The sequence below is a fragment of the Haliaeetus leucocephalus genome, unplaced genomic scaffold, assembly GCF_000737465.1.
Source record: "Haliaeetus leucocephalus isolate CR32 unplaced genomic scaffold, Haliaeetus_leucocephalus-4.0 Scaffold154, whole genome shotgun sequence".
Taxonomy (NCBI): domain Eukaryota; kingdom Metazoa; phylum Chordata; class Aves; order Accipitriformes; family Accipitridae; genus Haliaeetus; species Haliaeetus leucocephalus.
Window position 1 is genome coordinate 1,727,864 of NW_010972590.1, and position 10,344 is coordinate 1,738,207.

The following is a 10,344-nucleotide window of genomic DNA, read 5'->3' on the forward strand; positions in this document are numbered from 1 at the left end:
AGGGGGGGAAGAAGAGGGGGGGGGAGAGGGGGGGAAGAGGAGGAGGGAGGCCGGTGGTAGTTAGAAAGGGGAGGTAGGAGCACTTTTTCTGTATTTTCAGCATGTACGCGTAAGTGAGAATGCCAGAAGTGGGTCTGTGTTCTGACAGTGAACTCCTTAATATACTCTTCTGGGGTAATAGTACTTTTCCTTTCTTACCTGATACTTTATTTTATCTACAGATAATGTGTTTCTTCTTCATATGCTGCATTTTTATATCCCCTTTAAATTAAAATACCATTTTATGTGGAAAGTTTCTTCCATTCTGGCAAGGATTTTGGAGTATCTAATTGAAGATTTTTAGTTCCCACTTAACCATTTGTATATTCATGTTTTAAATACTTGATCCCACTCAGTAGTGGTTGTAATTAATTGTCCTAGCCCTGAGAAATAAGGCTTTTAAAATACCTCAGATAAATTTTTCTTAACAATTCTGTTTTGTTCATGCAGTATAAATGGAGTAAAGCATGATCACTCACATGTAGGCAGTCACCATTTTTAGTTTAGCTAGCAGTTCTGTTTTCATTCACAGGAGTAAGATCTAGGAGCAAATTGTCTTGAACTGCCTGAAATGTACTTTGCTAGAAAATTATTTACAATCTTTGGAGAATCCCAATGTATTTTAAGTAGCATGAGACCACTGGAATGTGTTGTCAGGCTGAGAATTCTGCCTGTTCTTGCAGTGTTTCTTTTTAAGTATCCCTAAAACATGTGAAAAGCTGATAATTTTTTCCCCTCATTTGACTTAGGATTTATCAAATGGGAAACTTCAGGAAGAGAGAAAGCTGTAATAAAATTAAATGTGAATTGATTTATTCAGAAGTTCAGTTGGAAAGTATTACCTCCCACTTTCACACATTATAACTTTTAAATCTCATTTGTGGGTTTGCATTCTATGTGAGGATGTGGTAATTTTAGGTACATAGATTACTTACTCGATTTTCCATTTTGGATTAGAGTTGTCCGTGTGGTTTAATACGAGTCAATTCATACAAGCAGGAAAGAATGGTTTTGCCTGAGCTATGATCAAGTCTTTCCCAGGACATAGAGAAGTCAACATTATTTTAAAAATAAAAAGCAATTTAGTAATAAATCTCTTCTAGTGTCACCCCTAAGAAAACAGCAACAGCATATGAGGTATGGAAACCCTATTTGAATGGGTATGTCCTGTTGTTGGTTTTGATATATTGGTCTATTTCTTACTATGAATTTTCTGACAAATACATGAAACTCTCTTAGGGTAATGCAACTAAAGCGTGATAAATAAAGGCAAACTTATGTAATATTAAGTTCTTTGCATACAGGAGTTCATATAACAACTTCCTAGTGGAAAAAAGAAGGAAAAGCAAAATAGCAACAAAATTTTGAAATTTCTGTATTTTAATACGTTGCAGAGAGATGGTCTTCTTTTGACACTACTTGTATTATTTTGGAAGTCCAGTTTTCTAAATGTTTGTGATAAAAACTTAATTGTTTCCAAAATCAGCCTAATGTCTTGGTTTCTACATATTTGATTGCAGGTGAATTTTTTCCGAGACATGCAGACATGTAAATATTAATAGTGTAATTAAAAGCTTAAAGAGTAGTGGAAGGATTTTCCAATGTGTAAACAGTCTGCTTCACTCAGCTTTCTGTTGGGAATCAGATGCAGAAAGTTCATTTAAACTACAGATGTTTGGAAAACCTCCTGCCCAAAATTTCTTCAGTTATGTTGCTATGGATCCAGAATAACAGATAATTTCAGGAGCAGGCAGGAGATGACTAACTGCCAGTTTAGATATCATGTTTTCAGTCATATCAACAGAAATAATGATTAATACTTTGAGGTGTTACACTATTTTTAGTGCTTATTGTGAAAATAGTCAATTTCACTATTCGTTGAAAATGCCATCTTGAAAATATATGTTGACATAACAATTGAGAAACCAAAACTACTCCCTGTTACGTGAACAGTAACAGAATTAGTCTTCTTGTGTAATTTTCACATCTGTATTGTAATACTGGTTAATCCAAAAAGTACCCTGCTCAGTATTGAATATCATGGTACACTTTGTTTGTGTGGCTTTGATACTGCCATGAGCACTGTGTGCTCAGTGCACACCACAGGGTTGTTAGTCCGTTATTTTTGCCTGTCCATATTTTTTTCTTTTTCCACCATCTAATAAGTGAATTAAATATTATCATAGGCTTTAATGTTGTAGACAGAAGAGATGTGTTATAAGTGACTGGTTCTTTAGTGTTCATTAGGTACGGTAAGACTAGAGGTCGGAAGAATAAAAGCTGGTCCATTCCACTCTGAGAGGAGAACATCTGAGAGCAGCCAGGTGTGTAACTGTAAAACTGTTTAGTTTGGAAGAAATAATGGTTAAATAATGAAGCAAATAAAAAGAATTGGTTTTATGATGACAAGGATTTTCCACATACCTGATCTAAGGTGAAGGAAAGTAGTTTTTATCTACTTTGCAGCTTTTTGGTAAACATTTTATGTGTTCACTTTAGCATATTGTATCTGTTAAAGACATGATCCAGCCAAAAATGTAATCCAGAAATTACTTTGCTGTGTTGTCTAGTCTGGTTTTTATGGCTCCACCCTGGGAAGCAGGGAGAGCTCTGATTCTCATCAATACCGGAAGAAGTTGGAGTGGACTTTAAACACTTCATTACTTTAGAAGTGCTTGGCATGCAATGGAGTATTATTTTGGTAAACTTAGTGAATTTCTCCTTGCATATTCTTACCATGATTGTGGTCATCAGAAGCAGGAAACCTGCACACTTTCCATCAGGGTTCTGTCAAGTTTATTTATTTTATTGTTGGTCTAATGGTGGACTGTAACAAACTCACATCAGTTTCTGCATTTGAATGCATTCTTAATGTGGTAGCAGTTCACATGATGATTCTCTCCAGTAGGAGCTATATTCCCAAGAGTTCACAAGTTACCTTAGAACTTTCTTTGGTTATAAACTGGGTATGCAGATCATCAAGTACTGAAGATAAATAGTTTTAAGACAAATCATAAACAGTTTCAAGTGAGCAGGTTAAGACTGGATAACACTGAAATATTAGACTTTCTTCAAAATGGGGAACGCCAAACAAGATGAAAATGTGCAGGCTCTGGGTGGTCTTCATACAAGTTGTTATGTAAGAAGAAGCTCCCAGTGTTGAATGTTTTGAAGAGTCTGTAACAGTCAGCGAACGGGTCTCACTGGGAGCCATGTTGTTCCTTTACATTGCCCTGCAGGTGTAGTGAAAATCTTTCTGGAAATTGTGCAAGGTGAAGCTGAGTGGAGAGCCTAATCTTAGTTTTAGCTGATGCAGTGGGTGAACATGAGAGTACACCTGAGCATGTATAAAGATCTGTCTTTTATATTCTGTCCCTACTTTGATAATCACAGCTAACTTCTGCACCAGAAGATCTCTATGAAGTGATAGAAGGTGCAAATATAAGGGCACAGTATGGCCTCAGAAGCAGCGCTTCAAAGTATTGCATGGGGTTGTAGGCGTACACTCTCTGTTGGTCTAATGATGTTTCAAACAAGGACCATTCTAGAGTGACCAAGAGATACGTGGAGGTTCACTGTGCCAGCTTTAACTGGGCACAGAAAAAGTAAAATGCGGCAAAATCCGCTGAATACAGTAGGTTACAGTTTTATCATTTGGGTGTCTCAAGCTGCTCTCTAATCCCAGTTTAACACTGTATTTAGGTCAGTGAAGGAAGTGGCAGTCTCTCATCATTCGGTTTCCCGGTTTCTGGGTCCAGTGCACCTGAGGTCTTTGAAAGCGGTCTGAAGAAGAATACCAGTAAGGTTTCTTTGGTGCTTTCGCTATTTTATACATGTGAACTGATAGCTGAGATCTTTCACTTCCTCTAAAATGTTGTCATGTGTGCTGTAGGCCTGAAAGTGATTCCTTAGTCATTAAAGCACTTCAGGGGTGGTTATTGTACAGTACATTATATGTATCTTTGAATAGGTTTTTGTAAAAGAAACTAGCAGCTTGTTACACCAGCAGTTTAGATACCGAGAATCTTAAGTTGAGCCATAATTTTCTGTTTAATCTAAATATGTCTTCAGTCAAACTGTTTCATACATAGAAATCCAGATACTGTGTAGTTAAATTAGAGTAGATGTGAAATAGCTGTCTCATGCTCAAATTTAGAACAAAGTTGCTTCTGACCAAAGTGTTGCTAGGAAATAATAGTTTTTTCTATTTTATGTGAGTATGCTTAGAAGTCTCATTCCAAAAGTTATTTAAATGGTGAGATTGAATGACTCTTTTACCCATTCTAGAAGTATTTCAATCCTGTTAATTTAATGACAGCCACTTTCAAAATCTGCTTAAAACTTAAGTCTATAATAAACCGGCAGAAACTTAGAATGATCATAGTGGTTTGGGTAACTTTAATGGAAAGTTTCCTAAAAATGCTGATGTAACTTTTCCTTTTTTAAATTTATTTGACAGCAGCTTCTGAAATACAGGGACTAAGAACAGTTGAAATAAAAAAGGTAAGTTACAGCATGAAGTGGTATATATCAGGAACAGGTTTTGTAGATGTTGTCAATAGGTGTGTTTGCAGAAATGAAGAAGTCTGGCCCTGTTAATCATTTTGAGAGAAGAGCTGATGTGGCAATAGCTAATTAATTCGCCTATCTTTTCAGGTCAAGACTGTATGCTTTCCACTGCCTATATTTTTATGTAAAATCAGTGTGATTTATGCTGTCACATTTTGTGACCTGTTCTGAAAGCAAATGAAGGAAGGATTAGTAAGAGATAATGGGACCTAGTTTTACTGTTATCAGACCAAGTTAAATCTAGACCCTGTTTCAGTGAAGTCAAGGGAACTATACCAAAGTCGCAAGCCCATTGTTTGGTATTTCATATTTTTCTTCACACATATTTTTAATGGGCAGGCTTTTAAATGACAGCAGCCAGGTTTTCAACTGTGATAGTCAACTTTCTTATTTACAGGAGCATGAGGTCTGAGTTGCAGACTGCTTTCGATTATCCAAAATATTTATATTTATTTAACTTTGCCTGGCATCTAGTTCACTTGATTACATGGATGGTATTTAGCCATTCTCTTTTTACAGTAGAATCTGCAAATACCAGTTTACAATAGCAGTTTTTGCAGTTAGGTAGGGTGTTGTACAGTAGTGAACAGTTAGTTTTGTTCTTCAACAGTAGGACACTAGGGGGAGCATGAGGATTAATTCTAGTCTTTGGAAGGTTCATAATAGGAGATTGATATAGACAGTATTAAGGACAAGCAATCCCATCTATCCGGTTTTCCTTGCCCAGACTTTCTATGCTGACATTAAGGGTCTGACGCTGAATTCCATAAGTATTTAGTTTGGTTAAGATAAAACATACAACTAAGTCAGCAAACTGTCACCTACCACTGATAGGAAGAAACATATATTGTGCTTTCGGCACTTTCTCGAAATGATGCAAAGTATATTAGCTTAAAAAATGGCTTGAGACATGGGAATTCTGATTTTCTTAAGATAGGGGCTTTAGTAATTTTTTTATATAAGCCTACAGTTCTTTGTATGTGTTTTTCTTTCCACAAGAATCTAATCTTTTTTCATAACAATAACAGGGCCCTGCGGATTCACTAGGAGTGAGCATTGCTGGAGGTGTGGGAAGTCCTCTTGGAGATGTTCCTATATTTATTGCCATGATGCATCCGAATGGAGTTGCAGCTCAGACTCAGAAACTCAGAGTAAGTTAATTGTTAAGAAGGTTTTAAAGATTGCATGGGTAATGCACAGTAATTACTCTAGGCAAGCAATAAATTAGCAGTTTAATGATACAGTCATAAGTGCTTCTGGCTGTGACAAGAATTTTTGCTGTTTGGATTGATGAAACAGTAACTCAGATTGGTAGCATGGTAAAAGGTAATTGCTGAAAGATACTAACTTTGAGAAGGAAGTCCTAAAGCAATCTTAGATCATAGAGGTAGTCAGCTTGTGAAAATTAAAAGTAGAGAGAGTGATTCAGAATGATGGATTCTGTAAGTGAGCTCCACTGATGAGCGTGGTTGTCATTACTGCAACTGTATGTATGCAGTCTGTTTTATCTCATGTTTTCTATGCTTATCTATCTTAGGATAGAGATAGTACTTTTTAAGGTTCTGAGTTAAAGTGAGAGGTTTTATCTGATACAGCACTTAAGTGCATACTGTATCTGATCTGTGCCAGAGGTGGCTCAATTTGACTTATGCTCCGTGGAAAATGTACAGTGGTATTTCAGGATGAATTAAAAAATACAATCTCTGATGATAGTTTACTACTTCAGTCTGTCTGTCTTCAGGTGGCATAAAAAATGTATCTGTTTTCTTACATCCAGTATATTTCTAGAGTATTAGGATCAATTCTGTAGAGCATCGTTACTTTTTTATACTGAATACACTAAACCAGTGTAATTTGCTAATTGTGATGTTGAATTTTTTTACCTTTGTGTTGGATCTTTATGTAGTTCAGAGATGATTTGCCTTCAAGAGAAAATGTACCGTAAACAGTTGCTAATTTCTTTCTTCCTGCCCTATATCACTGATAAAATCTGGCTGAATGCAAATACACAAATCTGCTATTACTGAAAGAAAGTGACAAATAAATCTATGTAACTGAACTTAGTTAGATTTTCTACCTTTTCTTCTGCAGGTTGGGGACAGGATTGTTAGCATCTGTGGAACATCTACTGAGGGCATGACTCACTCCCAAGCTGTTAGTCTCTTAAAAAATGCTTCAGGCACTGTTGAGTTGCAGGTAAAAAGTCTTCAGTGACATTTGGAATATTTTCTGAATACCATTTTTCCAGCTGCTACAATGAATTATTTTAGTGTCACCATTCTCATTTTACTGGTTTACAAACTCCATTCCTAGGTTGTAGCTGGAGGAGAAGTGAGTGTCATAACTGGTCAGCAGCAGGATCCACCTACGTCCAGTCTTTCATTTGCGTCACTAACTTCAACCAGTGTTTTTCAGGATGATTTAGGGTCAGTAAGTACAGAATATATAACCTCTGTAACCTGTTATTTTAGGTAGAACTCAACCTAAAAAACTTAACACATTCTAGCAAATAATGGATGAATTGTTTGACTTAATCATGACTTGCACATTTGGTATAATGGGACATGTAGGCCATAGATCCTCTTGTGCATTTTTCATGATGTGATTTGCTGTGCTGCTTTATTTTGCCCCTTTGTAGAGTTATGATGTGATTTGATTTCTCTTCTGTAAATACAGCCTGCTTTGTTTCACTGAGCCTTGGTAGCTGGCATTAATTGATACAGCCAAGATGTTTTTTCTCAAACTTAAATAGCAAGGCCCTTTCCACAGTGGTACCTGTGTTTCCATAATGTGCTTTCTAGCACTGGGCTATCAGGAGCATTGACCTTTCCTGTAAACAAGGTATACTGCTTCTGGTATAATGCAAGGTACAGCTACGTAAACAAGTTTTGCCTCAAACTCTGTCATAAATCTGAAGCATTTTTATTCTAGGAACAGGGAAAGAGAGAATGGGGTTCTTTAGCCACACAGATCTACTTTAAAGATAGAACTTCAAAATTTCTTATAGTCAAAGTATATGGGGGGAAATATACCTATAAATGGTATGTATAAATGCATATATACAAATACACAGTCATATATTAGTGGAGGAGAGAAGCAATTAAACCTTACAACATAAACTGTCGGGTCTAATTTTGGACCTTTTTTAGGAGGTGTAATGGGTTACAGGATTTTTAAAGTAGATGTTTGTTACAGAGATAGGAGGTACTGGTATTGCATCTCTACTTCACTGGAAAGCACTGTTAGTGGGACATTGCAGCCATAACTATGCCCTGAGTTGGGTGGAAGAGGTGTTTGAAATAGCTTTTAGTGGTAGCGAGGGCATTAGACAGTTACAGTGTTCTACGTGAACTAAAATAGCCAATTCATTATAACAGCATTTTTAGTTACAGTGGAAAGGGAAATGTATTGCTTAGCTTGAAAGGAAAAATATTTTTTGTTGAATATTCTACATGTTAAATCATAAGTTCAGACGACATCGCAATACTGTTTTCCTTTTCTTAGACCTCCTCAGTACAAGACGATCACTCTGGATAGAGGACCAGATGGCCTAGGCTTTAGTATTGTGGGCGGTTATGGCAGTCCCCATGGAGACTTACCCATTTATGTGAAGACGGTGTTTGCAAAGGTAAGTGTAAATTTGTTCAGTCGATCCATTTATTAGTTAGTTCACAGCAGCTACTGTCTTAAATCATGGCCTGAGTTTGAAGCCAAAGGATTGTTATGGTTTCTCACAGCTTTTCTTCCTTAGTGCAAGTGCTGGTCAAAATGGGCCTGTAGCATTTGAAGGCTATAGTCTTAGGAAGATTCAGAATTTCCAAATGCTTGTGCCCCTGCATATGGCAGAGTTGTCTTCAACTCTCAAAACTGGAATTGTGTACAAACTTAGAAAAACAGCCCCCTTGCCTCATGTTTAGAGTGTATTTTCTTTAGGTAGTAGAAGGGACTGTTTTATTTATTTTTACTGAGAGTCTGAAAGATAGACCAAGATAAAAGAATTGAACTCAGTCTGGACCTTTGGAGAAGTTCAGGTACTGACCTGGTTTTGATAGTTGGGACTGCCCTAGGAAACAGCCCTGAGTCAGAGAAAACTGGAATCAAGAATCCTAAACTTTTATCATAAATCAAAGTACAGAGCTGAGTTTTGATTACTGAATTTCTTACACCAGTTGCTGAAAACTTCTTCAGGCCTTGAAAATCTTACTTCTATGATAGTACAGTTTAAATGTTACGCTAGCTGGACAAACAGGGTTAAGGGAATATAAAAATCCTGTAGATCTGATGTTGTGAAACTTAGGGCAGAACATCCTGCAGCACTAGCAGGCTGTACTACAATTGACTGTATTTGAATCATTGAAAACAAAAAAAGTTTTAAGGGGTTTTATGCACTGAAACCATCTTATTCAGACTATAAGAGCAGTGTGGCAGGGAGAAAAAGAAATGCATGAGTCTGCAGTTACATTTTGTATCGTTTCAGGGTGCAGCAGCAGAAGATGGACGCCTGAAGAGGGGGGATCAAATCATTGCTGTGAATGGGCAGAGTTTAGAAGGGGTGACCCATGAGGAAGCAGTTGCTATTCTGAAAAGGACAAAAGGAACAGTTACTTTGACTGTTTTGTCGTGAACTGGCTGCCCAAAGGGGTAGGGTCAATAAGACTATATTATTTACATTCCGCATAGCAAAGAGAATGGAAATGTTTATATAGACTCCTTGCTCTTCCAGCTTCACAGGACTGTTACAACACTGAAGAAAAATAACACTTAACCATATTTTTTTATACAGTAGATGTGTTTCTCTTACTGTCAAACCACTGGGATGGAGTTATGTCCACTATGGAAAGACATAGATATCTTTCATATTAGTATGATAATGAATGCTTGTAAGCCACCAAAAAAAAAAAAAAGAATGTTTGCATTAATAACCATACAACAAAACTGGAATGTTTTGCTAAGAGGCTTTGGATATTTGAAATATGTTGGAAAAATGATAAAGTCACCAAGTCAGCAAGGAGGTGTCATGGGCAGCAGTAGTCAGAAAACAGAAATAATGTTATTGAAGAAAGAAAGTATTAACAAAATAAGGAATTTTGCGAAAAGAAGGAAAAGTATGTAATCTGGAGGCAGATGATTAATGGACTTAGATGGTTATTTGTATTATTTCACAATGCCCAAGCAGAAGGAGCTGAGTGGGTGACTTTGGTGGGTATTTTTTTTGGTTGTCTGTTTGTGTGTTTAAATTTCCTAAGTCACAGTGTATCCAAAAAAAGAAGACTGTGTTTTAGTTTGGCCTAAGTTTAATGGTTTGGGTTGGTGGGGTTTTTTTTAGGCAGGTGTGTGTGTGTGTGTTTGTGTTGAAAGGAGAGGACTTGTGCTCAGGACTGAAAAATCACTTCGCTAGTGGAAACTACTGGTGAATGAGAATGCCCAGCAACTGCAGTATTAGAAGAACTAGACTTTTCTTTTATAATAGTAGTGTTTTCTAGCCTATGTGGATGTGAAAGCAACCTTCCCAATATCGAATGTATGTAAGCGAAGGTTGCCCTCTTCCAACATGCAAGATTAACTACAGGCTCAGTGCAGATTTTTCTGCTAGCTGCTTGAATCAGAGCTGCTAACAAACTGCTCAGGGCAGGTTTACTTAGCTGCAGACAGAGACTTGGGGATATTGATTGAGACAAGGTGGAAGAAGTTGATGTTATGGTGTTGCTGCCATTATCAGTAGCAGCAAAGGTAGAG

The 10,344-nt window shown here is 37.0% G+C and overlaps 1 protein-coding gene across 1 annotated transcript in view; it reads left to right on the plus strand.

Annotated features, from left to right (window-relative positions):
* The window catches only part of MPDZ (multiple PDZ domain protein), an 88,368-nt gene extending 78,872 nt beyond the window's left edge, over positions 1–9,496 (plus strand). Inside the window, exons 38-45 of the mRNA XM_010562087.1 lie at positions 2,277–2,363; positions 3,742–3,838; positions 4,499–4,542; positions 5,637–5,759; positions 6,700–6,804; positions 6,922–7,034; positions 8,113–8,236; positions 9,086–9,496. Coding sequence (XP_010560389.1) covers positions 2,277–2,363; positions 3,742–3,838; positions 4,499–4,542; positions 5,637–5,759; positions 6,700–6,804; positions 6,922–7,034; positions 8,113–8,236; positions 9,086–9,232 — 840 coding nt within the window. The 3' untranslated portion in view covers positions 9,233–9,496. The remainder of the gene's footprint in view (positions 1–2,276; positions 2,364–3,741; positions 3,839–4,498; positions 4,543–5,636; positions 5,760–6,699; positions 6,805–6,921; positions 7,035–8,112; positions 8,237–9,085) is intronic.
* Positions 9,497–10,344: the final 848 nt, after the last annotated feature.